The sequence below is a fragment of the Quercus lobata genome, chromosome 3 (assembly GCF_001633185.2).
Source record: "Quercus lobata isolate SW786 chromosome 3, ValleyOak3.0 Primary Assembly, whole genome shotgun sequence".
Lineage (NCBI taxonomy): Eukaryota > Viridiplantae > Streptophyta > Magnoliopsida > Fagales > Fagaceae > Quercus > Quercus lobata.
In genome coordinates, this window is record NC_044906.1 from 2854932 (window position 1) to 2869462 (window position 14531).

A 14531-nucleotide genomic window follows, 5' to 3' on the forward strand; every position below is an offset into this window, starting at 1 on the left:
TTATGCTTTCTTTTGAGGTTATATTGTCTATTATTCTTCACTGCTCTCCTGCTCCTTGGCTGTGTGAGAAATATTAACAAGAAAACGGAAAAACGCATGCTAGAAATTTGGTCTGTTCAAATGTAATATGCCATTATATGCATGATTATAAAAGAGGAGGCTACATTATCTTAAGCTACTGGTCAGTTCTTTGAGTTGGATTATTCAAGTTTCAAATTTTTAATGTTACAATTGGTTAGATATCCTTCTTGATGCCTTTTTTTGGGTCAGTAAGTGGTGTTATTTACAATATACGTATGATGCAATTACTTTTATTGGTTAGCAATGAAAGTAAAGAGATTCTAGGTTAGGCATATAGAGAAATTGTCCTGGTATACAATTAGTTGGGATTGTTATAATACATATCCAATAAGAAAATCTAGGATTGTTATAATGAAACTTAAAATTTTGTTCTGTTAGGAGTGTTTTGTACCCTTGGTGCAGTTGTTGGTGTTGCGGTTGCTTTTGTTGCATGTGTCTGTGCTCTTGGAGCTTTCCATTAATAATAACTTTCTCATTCACCCAAAAAAAATTACTTAAAATTTGGTGAAAAATCTTCATCTTTTTATCTAGTATTGATATATATGCTTTTATGGCTACAGCCATGCAAACTATGATGTGTGACACAAAACTATGGTATTTTAGAGAATACAGATGTCTCAGGTATCAGACAGCTTGCACTTCAGGTACACAATTGGTCGCGATTCTCTTGAATTCTTTCAATTATCTTTTCATACAGTCTATGTCTTGTCTGTGTTTTCTTTGTGGGGTTGGGGGGAAGAATAATGACAGACGTTGGAGGACCATGTTTTTTAGCACAAGAGTGTAACTGTTGTGCAGGAATAAAAAGGTGTTGATAATTCTTGTTGTGCAGGAATAAAAAGGTGTTGATAATACGTTGCCATAAAGATGGATGCTGTCAAAATTGTTTTCACTGTTATATATATGTTAATGAATGCTGCAATATGGATTTTGTCTTATGATTTGATTGAACTGGAGGGGTGTATTTCTTGATTTACGGAAGATCAAAGATGGACTTTAGTCATATGGAATATAGTTGGAACCTCTAATTAAAGTTCTTTTTAGGTGGAAATCCAAATTACACCCTTTTTAACTTTTTGGTGGATTTTCATTTTAGCTCTTAAACTTTAACATTCAAGTTTGCATTCTATCCATTGCCATTTATAAAATTGATACTATTCACATAAGAGATACGATGTCGTTTTATTGGACTTAATAGCAATCTTTTAGATGGACAGATCAACCAATTTGATAGATATGTTCTTTGTAAGGACTAAATAGCAAAAATTAAACTTGGACGAAAATGACAATTCACTTAAACTTGCAGGTTTAATTTGAATTTTTAGCCTTCTTTTATTACAAAGGCTTATATTCTTTTTTCTTTTCTTTTTTTTCTCATCTGAGTTTGCTGCTGCTGATCTTGTACATATCTGCTTGTGTTGTTTTTAGTGCATTTCCAGTGGGTGTTATTTGGCAGGTTTAGAGCTTGACTGTTGTTTGATGTGTAAGAGAAAGAGGGTGAAGTTGTAAGCTTGCTAAGCTTGTGTAACTTATTAACTTACCAATAAACATAAAATAAATAATGAGAAGATGAAGGCAAAAGACTTGAGCTAATAAGTGGTAGATTATTGTGGTGGGAAAATTATAAAATGCTCCCGAAAGTCCCATAAAAATGCACATGTTGTGGGTTTCGGTTAGCTCACTGCTTACATAAAAAACTAATTAATATCTTAGTCTGATGATAAATAGCACAATTATTAAGAGCGGACGTCAGAAGTTAAAACTTTATAATAATAAAAAAATGTGTATCTTACATGAATAGTGGGTCTTCTTATAAATTTAATAATGAAATTCAAATATGCATATGCATTTATTGTGGTATTCATTTATTGTACTTTCGGTGTATTCTATAGGATCTTGTTAATGAGTTTTTAAGGGCACAAGTTAATTCTATTCTTGGTTTTAATTTGGGCCTATTATTGAAGTTACTTTTTTTTTTACAAGTAATAGCTTGCTACATAACATAGGATTTATTGACTTACAAGAACAAATTCATTGTGTGTATTTTTTGGATATATATATAGAGTTTGACTTTATTTTTTGAAAATTGTATAAAAATATTATTTAATTAAGCATAATGCATCTTAACCATCGTTCTTAAGTCATTCGTTCCATTGTATAATTACCCATTGTAGCTGAGACACATAAGCAGAGCAGTTTGTGAACAATAAATTTTGGCAATACCATTATACCTCTATTACAGCATTTGTTGCTATTGTTGCAAACTGAGTAACTGGTTCAATCTCTTCTTTTTTTTCTTTTCTTTTAACTGGTTTCAGTCATCCCATCTTTTCTTTTCGTTTTTTTCTTTTCTTTTAATGTGTAGGCAAGTTTTTAAATTGAACTAATCTACTTATGGATTAATGATGCTATTTTGTGCGTGTAATCTTGTCTAATCTGAAAAGATTTTGTCTTCTGATTGATGCTGAAATCATAATTATGTTTTCACTTTGAGAAATGCAGGCTGCATAAGTATTTTAACATATGGGGGGAGGGGGGGGGAGGGGGGGGGGGGGGGGGGGAAATCCACAAGAATCCAATGGATCTTTTAGAGCAACCAGCAAAATCTTGGAAAATACAAAAAAAGGTTCATTTTACATATTTTGATCAAAAAAATACTCACATCAATATGTGTAAAATTGTACATAAATACACAAGTGTTATAGTAACTCTTCTCTCTCTCTCTCTCTCTCTCTCTCAAAATCTCTACAACTGATAACCCCCACCACCAACCACATAGACCCAACACCACCACCCACATCATCGCAACTCAACACCACCAAATACCACCACTGCAACCTAGCACCGCCAACCACCACCACCACCACAACTTGGACACACCACAAAATCAATCAAAATTCAAACACACCCACACCCACGTACGGACACACCAACAGAGATAAAGATAGAAAGCATTTTTGTGAACTTGTGGCCGTGGGCCTACTGGAATGGTGCTTGTGGTGCTTTGATTGTGGATCGTTGCTTGTGGATCATTGATCGGTGATTGTGAATCGTGGATTTGAGAGGCGATTTCTTCATCGTTGCCATCGTCGCTGCTGCGTGTGGATCGATGCTGGCAGTGTAGATAGGTGCTTGTGGGTAAAAATTATATGTTGTACTTGGTATATATGCTGGGTCTCTCACACATAGGCGGGGCCCACAATGTGTGGGACCCGCTAGTTTGTGAGTGACCCGACATATATGCCTGGTACACCATATACCTGCTCGCTTGTGAGTCAATGGAGATCGGTGGTGTTTGTGGGTTTTGATGGTTGTAGTGCTTGTGATAGAGTGTTAATTTGACCATGAGAGAGAGAAGAAGAAAGAAGAGGAAGATTAAAAAAAAGAAACGATAGAGATAAAATAATATTAAAAAATAATATAAAAATATTATTTATATAAAATACAATGTATAATAAATATACTTGACCATTTTGTAAAAGTGATTTGGGTGGTTATTTCAAGTTTTCTTTTAAAAAATAAATATTTTTAATCTGGGATTTCCACCATCACATCTTGGTTATCTTGGAACAGACGTAATAGGCATATAGAGTATAGACTATAGACTATATGGTGCCAAGATGATAGCTTTTACTTTCTGCAATGACCATTAATGGTAAAAATATTTATTGCATAAAAAAGAAGAAGGAAAAAAAGGTCTGAATATGCATACAAATTGTCAAATTGTAGTACTGAGTTACTGACAGAGTACCGACAGCTATCTAAAGATATCCCATCAAAAAAAAAAAGATATCCTATATAATTGTAAATTCATTGTTCTTCACCGACTAATTTTCAGATATGTATAGCATGGTAAATAGTGTTTTCTTTTCGCATAATAATAGTAGAGTTTACTTATTAAATTTATAGTAAAATTTATTATAAATGTAAAAAAATTGTAACACCATTACGCTATATGCTAAGACTATATAAGCATTTTTCCTTACCATGCAATGAATTCAAAAATATGTCCTCATTTTCCTTACTAATAAAGAAAAGAGGAATACAGCTATGTTGTCAATTCAACTGTCACATTTATGTTTCATCCAATTTTTGTTATGGCATTATCCTAACTTATAAAGGCTCAAATTAATTAGTCATTACCATATGATGTGGCTCAATTGCCTCTTCTCGTTTAACATATTACAAAACTATATGCTCTACCTTCCAGCTGGTTTTTTGTTTTCTTGTTTATTAATTCACGAATGCATTGGTTTTTGTAGGTTAAAATACTAAATAATTAAAACAACTAAAGTATCAAATACCAAAAAATTAATTAACGCAATAAATGCATGACAAGCAATGCAACTTGGACAGAAGGTAGAAATTTGAACACAGCCAGCTAGACCAAAAAAGTAAGGTATATGATATCAGCCCTCAGTCCCAAGCTCTGTTTTCGGCCAGGCAAACCACATATGATATGACCCAATTTTTTTATTTTTTTTCTTTTATGTAAAACATATGACCTAATTGGACTTGGTTCAGCCAATTTCAGTCTCATCTGATAGCTCATAATTTTTATTAGGAAGACAAAACAATGATGAACACTAACATAAAAACAGCTAATATAGAAAGAAACAGATTAGAAGATCTTGGATGCCCAGGAATGTGATTCTAGTAGAGTTCCAATATTTGAGATAATCGTAGTGATAGAGATAGACCTAAAGATCTATTTAGGGACACTTAAGTGTCCATATGATATGGCTTAAATTTTGTGACTTATTTAGCTTATCATTAAAACTTAGAAGTGTAATACATTTTAATAAGTGGCGTCTGAATAAATTGTACCTTACATAAGTAAAACATTAAAGGTATATATTAAATCAAATAAGGTGACTTTAAATGTTTTTTTTTTTGTGAATAATTTAATAGTTACAATGAAGATTGCTCTAGATATCTCTGTTGAAAATACTAAAATGTGTCAATTGAGCTACAAAACTCTTGGTTGACTTTAAAATTAAACAAGTGAATACTTTATTAATTCTATTGACCTTTAAATATACCTTTTTTTTAAATTAAACATAATATTAATTGTAGGGATGATCCTATTTCATCTAAGGCTTTGGAGTTAGCATCATAAATGTAATGCATTAACTATGAGACGACAATTCATAATTAGTTGAAAATTTCGGCCTCTACATTTTTGTAACAAAGAGTACTTCATTGCTTTTTCTTTTTTTTCTCTTTTTTCTCAGACATTTACCTAAATGTCGTTTCCATTGTTTCTTTTCTTTTTTTGAGAAAAAGTTGAGCAAGTTTCCATTGTTTCTATGGTTGGAAAGTTAACATGAATCACTCAACAATGTGCTTCAAGTAAAAATAAATAAAATGGACCTCACAAGTTCATTAAATAGGGCTGCATGTCTTTGTCAAAAGCTTAGCTGTTTGTTACCATTATACTAATATTCTTTTTATCATTGTGAAAGCAAATCCCAACAGCTTAAAGGGTTAGTTCTCATGTGGCCCCTTAGAAACATCCAAATCCCAACCACCTCTATATTGAGTATTTCTCTCTCAAAGCAAGCCAACTTTTGTATTTATCTAGCATCCCAAGCTCAAAATTACTCATTTAGAACAGGGATTCATTGATTAACAAAGGTTAAATCAATCAGATCAATGGCAAGAATAATATTAGATGAGTTTGCTTCCATTCATTAATCAAATTGTATGGATACCCTTTTGGTTTTGAACTGTTATTCTTTGTGTAGGATTCCTACGTGAACAGCTATTTGAATCAATAAACAAAGCCTTCATTCATTAATCTTTGGTTAAAACACTCAGTTCCTGCTCCATATTTGGACCTAATGAAAGCCACACTCTTAATTATTTTAGACATAAGACATTAGATCTTTTATATCACCCTATATAATAATGCCCTTTAGTCAGTTCTTCAAAATAAAATAAAACCTACAAGCACCTTCCATTTTTCATTTGAGCTGCAAATGAGTCAGGGTCTTTACTAGCAGCTTGAAACAACACAGATTCAGTTTTATTTATGTTTGTTAAGTTAATAACGAAAGATCAAGTTTAAACTTGTGTGGACTAGTCAATAATCAAGCCAAGATTAAACAAAGCAAAATTAAACTTAATTAGAAGCCCTGTAAGAAAACTTGCAAACAAATCAAAATATAATTGATGACCCAAATAGGAGAAATATAAATATTAAGTATAAGCAAATTCATTGTCTCATGTGATATGGCTCATTGAATTCGTTTCTAAACTTCAATATTTCTATGAGCAGTCAAACTTATGCTCCTTGATATCAAATATTTCAACTAATCATGCTTCTTTTTAATTTTCTTCATTTTTTGATACTGCTACCAATAAGCACCAATAGTTAGGCCTATGCTTGAAGATAATAATATAAACTATCAGAATCAAAACAAAAACAAAAGAACACCACAAGGCATAGGCCATCATTAACTTGGCCAGGAAATATTCATGGAGGTTGAAAATATGAAGCCACTTTCACATAGTGCATTGATTCAACCAGTATCCTCCCATCCACTATTCTTAATACAAACAGATCTCAGTCTGCTTCCAAGAATTTATGTATCCTTGATAACAGTTGCTCTTGACCAATCACAAGATCTGTTGCCTATACAAAGTTCACACTTCTGTAGAACTGGACAACACCAATGCTGATTGGAACCCTTTGGAAAGCATAATCAAAATGGTCTCTCTTAAGAGCCAGATATGGCATTGGTCTTAGAATTAACATCCTAGCTGAAACAGGCAGCTAGGATTCTATTCCCATTTCTGTCCTGGCATATGAAACATGAGCCCCCTCTACTTACATCTAGTGGTGCCAGCTGCTTATACGAGACCTAGGAGCTGCCAGTACTGGTTTTAACTTTTTAACATTGGATGTCTCACCAATTCCATGCTTCTTTCACTCTCTGGAAATTTAATTCTGTGGTGACCCAAATAAAGAGATTCCCTGCAAATATGAATAGGGTTTTAACTGTGGTTTAGGACAGTGAATTAGTGACAGTACGGTTTTTCTTCTTGTTGAAAACACGAGGCCATGTTTTCATTTCAGCCTTTTTACTACACAACTCTTATCACATATACAATGCACCATCTTATCGCCAGAATGTATCGGGGATTTATATGCTCCATTATCAGTTCCATCAAGTAATCAGCAAAACATCAGCAAATCACCTCGTTCATGTAATAATGCTAACGAAAAAGCTCCCAAAACCCTCTGTATAGGTCTAAAATTTTCCTACCACACAGCAAAAGCTTGAATTAAGGAAATAACTCAACCTTGTCTTACTCTTAGGTCCCATATCTTGTTCCCCACACAAGCACATTGCTAAAGGATGGACGAGTACATAATTCACGTTTTCATAACATTCGACAAAATATTCAAGGAACATACATAGGGAAGCTTAAGTCGAGCATTATCAATTTTTATAAAAGCATTCTATTTACAGTTGCCAAGTACACTGTGAAACATGAACACAAACATAGAGAACAACCCAAAAATGATAGGGAAAGGAAAGAATTAAATGACAGAGGAAACAGCAAATAAGCAAACTCTAACAAAGAAGAAATAGTAATAAGCAAACACTTTATATAAACTAGAACATATATATGAACATACAGGATCACAATACCACGGATGTTTTCCCATCCATGTTTATAAGATTAGATATAAATATATATCTATATATAACATTAGCTAGGCACCGATCCCCGATTGATCGGCCACCAAATGTATACCCCTACACTCCTGTCTTCTCCCTTTCATTGCCAGAAGCCAGAATGGGTAATCTTAAATTTGGTGGGTCTGCTAAACTTAGTCAGGTGGCTCCTGCCGCCATGAAAACTTCATCAAACCAATACCATCAAAGTCCAGACAATAGGATTTCCACCACAAAAAAACATTCAGGTCGAGCTACATGCTGAACCATACCTCTGCACCCAACAATCAAGCCCAGCATCCACATACAAAGAAGATAACCAGACCCAAGAAGCAGAATCCTAATACCACGATGAATAAAACGGTAAGTAGTATTACTACACAATCTTATATACTGCACACAACCACTTAAGTACCCCCAACTGGAATGTCAAGCATTTGTTACATATGGCTGCCTGTAGGTAAAGTTAAGTCTATTAACAGTCAGAACACACAAAGTTATTTATCTCATCCATGACAGTATAGAAGTGGTTGTTATTAGGCAACAAGTAAAACCCAATTGTTGCCTGCTCCAGATATAGAAGTTTCACCACTTGGCCAGCCTTCTCGAGCCCCTTGGCATAAGCCAACTGCCAGTCCTGAATAAGGTCCAAGCTAGCCACCACAACAAGGCTCTTCGGGAACTTAATTCCTTCCAGACTTTTACCCTTAGGACCAAATGGGTTACATGCTGGGTGGTCTCTATCTTCCCCTTCAGGGAGATATGCTCTCCAATACCAATCTCGGTCTCGGGTCGTAACAAAGTATTTCCCATCTAATCGCGTCTCAGATTCAGTTCTCTCTAGCCCACCAAACATAGGGTTGAGCAATATATTGCCCAATACTTCAATGTCTGATTCTACTGCCCGTAAAGCAACATGATGGACAATGTTACCACCAGAACTATCTCCGGCCAAGTATATATGAACTTTTGAGTCCTTACTTTGCAGCCATGACCTTGAGCTAACCCACTTAAGAGCTGCCCATCCATCATCATAAGCACATGGGTACCTATTTTCAGGTGCACGGCGATAATTCACAGAGACCACAACAGCTTTACAAATGCCCACTAGTCTGCGACATAGAGCATCATATATAGCACTGTTTGCAGAGGAGTGAGCAAAGCTTCCACCATGAAAGAATACTATGACTGGGACAACCTCAGCAGTCACAGGCTTCTCAAGATCAGCAATATTTAACTGAGGTTCTTCGCCATGGGCTAGTCTATAGATCCGGATATAGAGGCCAGTACTCCGGTCTAAAACAACATCAAATGAGAATACGCCATCAACAGGCTTTGCATTGGCCGGAACTTTCCGATCAAGGAATTCTGCTAAGTGCCGGTTAAAGGTGCCATCAGGGCGACGTAGAAGATTGTAAGCTAACTTGAAGTTGGAGATGAGCACCCATGTATTCAAAGGTACAACCATCTATAGAGACCATGAAAAAGAACAAAAAAATGTTAAAAACATCAAAATTTCAGAGTCAAGAGTCACATGAACAACAATAGGATATATCCCCAACTGAAACAAATCCCCCATTAAATACATCAAACTAACTTTTAGCCAAGATTGGCAGTTATTAAACACAATAGATTGAAAAATGAATTGATTTTTGACATCAAAAGGCTAGATTGGCAGCAAAAGAGCACAAAGTTATTTGTCAGAGTATTCTCTTTGTCAGATCAAACGATGTTCTGTAGACCTTAGCTAAAGCAGCAGTCTAACATATAATGAAATTTGAGGAACAAAATCACTACCTCAAAAACCCATAGCTCAGAACCTAATCCAACTAAAAACAAAAACTAAATTGAATTTGAAATCCCATCAAACACAAAAGGAACTGCTCCAAAGCCTAAGCAAAAGTCCATGAAGAAAAATATTCCAACTTTCTACAAACAAAATCATAAACCCATCACCAAGAACCACGGAGATAAACTAGTAATAGTAAAACAAATACAATAAGTCCATAACAAATGCAAATTTAATGTTCAAAGCCACAAAAAATCTGACTTTCAAGAACAAATACCATTTCTTATGTCAAAGACCCACACATAACAGCTCTAAGCCCAACCTAAACTTAGTAAAAACAACATTCAACTTCCCAAGAACAAAAATCAAAGTCCCAGAATCCGATATTCCAACAAACCCAACAGAAAAGCTTCCCATTTTAAGACACATGATCATCAAAACTGTGACTACAACAACACAGATGCAATCAAAACAATCAAAGTGATAATCAAAATATGAATTCAGATAATTACCTTGGACTCATTGAGGTTAACTTCATTACTCCCAGCCATCAAAACTTGTCCTTTAACTCAAAAACACTACAAAAAGTTTTCAAAACAGCAAAACCACAGAGAAACACCCCAAGTTATAGATCCTTCGAGAGAATCAAAGCAAACCCACTTCACAAAAAGCGTCACATATTTCAAAACACCAAAAGCTAAACAGAAACAAGCAACCAAACCGACCCTTTAATCTTATATCTACTTTTATATATATTATATATATGTCTCTCTCTTTCACTAAGATCACTTGCTTAACCCATTACCTCACAAACAACTATAGCTCCTAATCTCAGTGTTTTTTTCTTTCTTTTATAAGATAATGTTAAATCTCTGGGTGCAATAAAACAGACAGACACAGAGAGAGAGACACACACACACACACGCACGCAGGGAGAGTGTTGTGTGAGTGTGTGTGTGTGTGTGTATGTGGGGTTGGGGGTGAATGATAAGAATATATGGTGCACGTTAGACAAATGCTAACGTACAACATAGGCGAATGGAGACGAGAGAGAGGACAAAGTGAGTGAGCGGCCGAAAGAAAACTGTGGCGTTGGGACCCACCTATGTAAACTATAATTACTTATTTTTTCTAAGTATAGCTTTTTCCTTTTTTGTTTTTTGGTTTTTTTTCCTTTTTTGAAGCACTAATTAAACTTTTAAAAAAGAAATTACTAAAACTATTTGGTCCAAATTTAATTGTGTCTCTGAAAAAAATATTTTTTTAAATGAAAATTAATTTCATAATTTTAAATAATAAATTTTTTTAACCTTTGTCCATTGACTCAATTTAATTTCTTCTCTCTTTTTTTTCTAAATATATTTGCACTTTTATTGAGTGTTTTTTATTAAGCCAAAGAAGCTAGTGGAATTAATTTATCTTAATTCTCAAACCTAGTCTTTTATTTACTTATGTAAGATTTTTTTTAAAATCTTAATTTCTTAAGGTATATACTTTAAATAAGTTTTATCAAAAATTAATAATTAATAAAAAATCTAATAAATTTGGTTTTTATTTTATCAATATTTTTTATATAAATAGAATATTATTTAAAGCAAAAAAAAAAACATTATAATTCTTACACATAAAATAACATAAAGAAAAATCCTTCCTACTCATAATATTTACATTAAGTGAGCGTTTGGATCAAGTCCACGTTTGGACATTTTGTGTCTCAGCACCTTTTTTTTTTTTTTTTTTTTGGATCAGCACTTGGTGCATTGTTCATGGGACATAAACAGTGTATCAAGGCATATGAAAAGTGTTTTTAAGGTGAATAGTAACCGAAATTTTTTTTATAGAATATATATATATATATATCATTCGTCACTAAGAATGAAACAAGGCGAGTGAACAAAAACTTATCTCTATCATATAATCCTCAAGGCAAAGAAATTTGTGCGGAGTAGATTGAGACAGGACAAGTCAAACGAAACACAAAATATTTTATACCATTGACAAAACAAAATAATTCTCAATTAGCCACGTAGCAAGATTAATAAATTTAAAAAACCAAAATAAAGAAAATTATTAAAATTACATTTAAGTCTAGAGATGACAACTGTATTTTGGGCCATGGCTAAAATTATTGTTATTATAATTATTATTATTATTGGTGAGAAATAAAAATATAAAAAAAAAAAAAAAAAAAGAAAAAAAGAAAAAAGAATAGGGAACGGAGGGGACAAAACAGGAGATTTCAGTGCGTGCGGCCGACGCCAGGGCACGTGAGGACAAACGGAGTCCGTCAGATGCTTAGGTGAATGACAGTTGTAACCTTGCTTGTGGCTTTATTCTACGGAAATACCGTTTGAAAGGGAGAGCCAGTTTTGTTTGTACCTATTGTTTTTTTTGTAATGTAATTGTGGGACTTGGGGTAACTTGTTTGGTTCTTATTCTTTTGGATTTTGGAATGTCATGAAAGATCCTTATTAAAATTGTACCATCATTTTAACTTTTTTTTTTTTTTTACCCTTTTAACATAATAGATTGACATTAAGGCCCCTCTATATATTATTGAGGAAAAAGCCATCATATGACACTGTTGTGTTATTATTAATCTAGAGTTTTGGATTAAAAAAAATTAAGAAAAAGAACATCATAAACCTACATAAATCATATATTCAAAACATCATAAACCTATATGTTTTGAATATATGATTTATTAATTGGTTTAAACAAGTCATGTAATTATTATTTAAAGGCTTGCATTTTGTGCACATAATGCAATACAATACAAGTACGTGTCCAAGAAAAACTCCCAACAATATCGCACAAAAACTTGGAATACAAGTAATGATATTAATTAAGTAATGTTATTTAAATTATGAACAGATTTATAGGAACTTTCCTATAAATTAGTTTTGAGAGAAATTTTGTGTGTATGTATGTGTGTGTGTATGTATGTGTGTGTGTATATATATATGGACAAAATTTAGTTACAAAATTAGTTGTAACCTAAGGTTACAACCTTACTCGTTATCTTTTTATTAGAGGTAAATTTTGACAAATCCACTATTGGATTACATCTTTTTCATATATCCTTCATGCTTGCGAAATTTTTAGAAAATTAAAGATCAATAGTTATGTCATCAATAAATTGTTTAAATAGCAAGTTTTTGAAATTTAAAATTATGCATAAAATATAATTTATAGTTTATATGGTAAATAATATATGATTGATACAAAATTTAACATGTGTATTAAGAGCGTAAAGAACATGCAATTCAACAGTTAGATTTTCAAAATATATAGTTATGTTTATTTTATTGAGTAATGCCAATCTTGTCACTAAACTTTGTCTAATATGTATATATATATGTGTGTGTGTGTTTGTTTTTTAAATTTACTTCATGATATAATTTTGTTAACATCAACCAACACAAAGAGAAAATTAAGTTGATCCTAGGTTAATTTTCATCATACAAAAGAGCATGACTTAGGACCAAGGCCATTCAAGTTTATGGTATCTTTGCATGGAATCCTTTCTTTGAATCTCACTTAAAGCCTGACTATTTTTTTACTTTTACAATTACAGGGTTAAACGTGCTAAACATTTCGTCTATATAATGATACACTTGTTTCAGTTTTAATTCTTAGTAAATTTTAACACAGGTGGTTGTCCATTTAACAACAGCTTTTTGCTTAAATCCATCTGATGTCTCACATTTTACCAAATAAACAAATAACCTACAATTTTTTGAAGACAAACTAACTTAATTCTTTTTTTCTTATATTTAAATAAATAAGATACCGAAAACTGCATGATGTCAAAAATAAATTACATGAAAGGAAAATCTTAGACTCAATCATTTAGTTGATTAGAGCATCCCAGTAAGGTTGCAAGGTTGCTAAATTGACTACAAAGTCAATTTAGCAACCAATTTCCTAAAACTATTTCTATAGCAAAGAAGCTAAACTCAAAAAATAAAAATAAAAAAATTTGAGTTTGAGCTCACTAGCAGCTCCCTGTAGTTTAAACTTAAAAAATAAAATAAAATAATGTGAGGTTTAAAAAAAAAATATTTTAATATATTGATGATTGTGATTGTTGTTTATTATGTTAGGTATATTATTTTATTGTGTTGTTTATATTATTTTAATATGTTAAATGTTAAAATAAAATATTTAATATTGAGTGTATTATAATTAAAATTATATGTTAAAATAAATAAAATAATGTTTTAAATTATTAAAAACTATATATTTTAGCAACCTTTAAATTCTCTCTTAGCCTATTGCTGTCGAACTTGAACACTACCCAACAAATAAAGTTGTAAGATATTTTTTTTTTTTTTAAATGTTTCTTTTCATTGACTTTAATTCAATTATGGGGATCTAATCAAATCCTAAAATAAGCCAAACGCCAAGGACGCTCAGTAAAACTCTGGCAGTACATTTCTGTTATAAGTGAAAGGCCAAAGGCAAAGTGGCGCATCAAGCATCATCACTCGTGGGAATACGAGTCACTTTGCTTGCCTAATGTTAACATCTTATCAGACAATACAAAAGCATGTAAAATTGTACCCTACTGCTGCTTACTCTCTCATGCTTCTTTCCTTTCCTCTTTTTACCCACAAAGTTCAGATTTCAGTTCCATTAATAGAGGGTGTTCACTGTTCTGTGTCTCTTCCCTTGTCATTTGTCTATCATACCAAGAGCTATGAAGTATAGGCAAAGCCAAGCTAGTTATAAGTAGACTTTTATGGGCTAAAATGTCCAAATATTACTGTTATTAAAATATATATCAATTTATTACTATTTTAAAAATATTTAAGAATTTATCCACCTTTTTAAAATTTGAGTATGCGAAACTCGAGTTCTTTGAAAAAATTGCTTTCAAAATTGTTGAAAAATTTTTCCATGAAATTCGAGCATCATGAAAAACTCGAGTTTTCCAAACTCAAGTACCAAAAAAGTAGTACATATTTTCG

At 32.6% G+C, this 14531-nt stretch overlaps 1 protein-coding gene across 1 annotated transcript; it reads right to left on the bottom strand.

Annotated features, from left to right (window-relative positions):
* Positions 1–7670: 7670 nt before the first annotated feature.
* On the bottom strand, positions 7671–10532 carry LOC115981594 (gibberellin receptor GID1C-like). The gene is made up of 2 exons (XM_031103867.1): positions 10071–10532; positions 7671–9237 (listed from the first exon to the last, which is right to left on the bottom strand). The coding sequence occupies exons 1-2, from the start codon at positions 10107–10109 to the stop codon at positions 8245–8247; spliced, it is 1032 nt and encodes a 343-aa protein (XP_030959727.1). The 5' UTR covers positions 10110–10532; the 3' UTR covers positions 7671–8244.
* Between the last annotated feature and the right edge of the window lie 3999 nt (positions 10533–14531).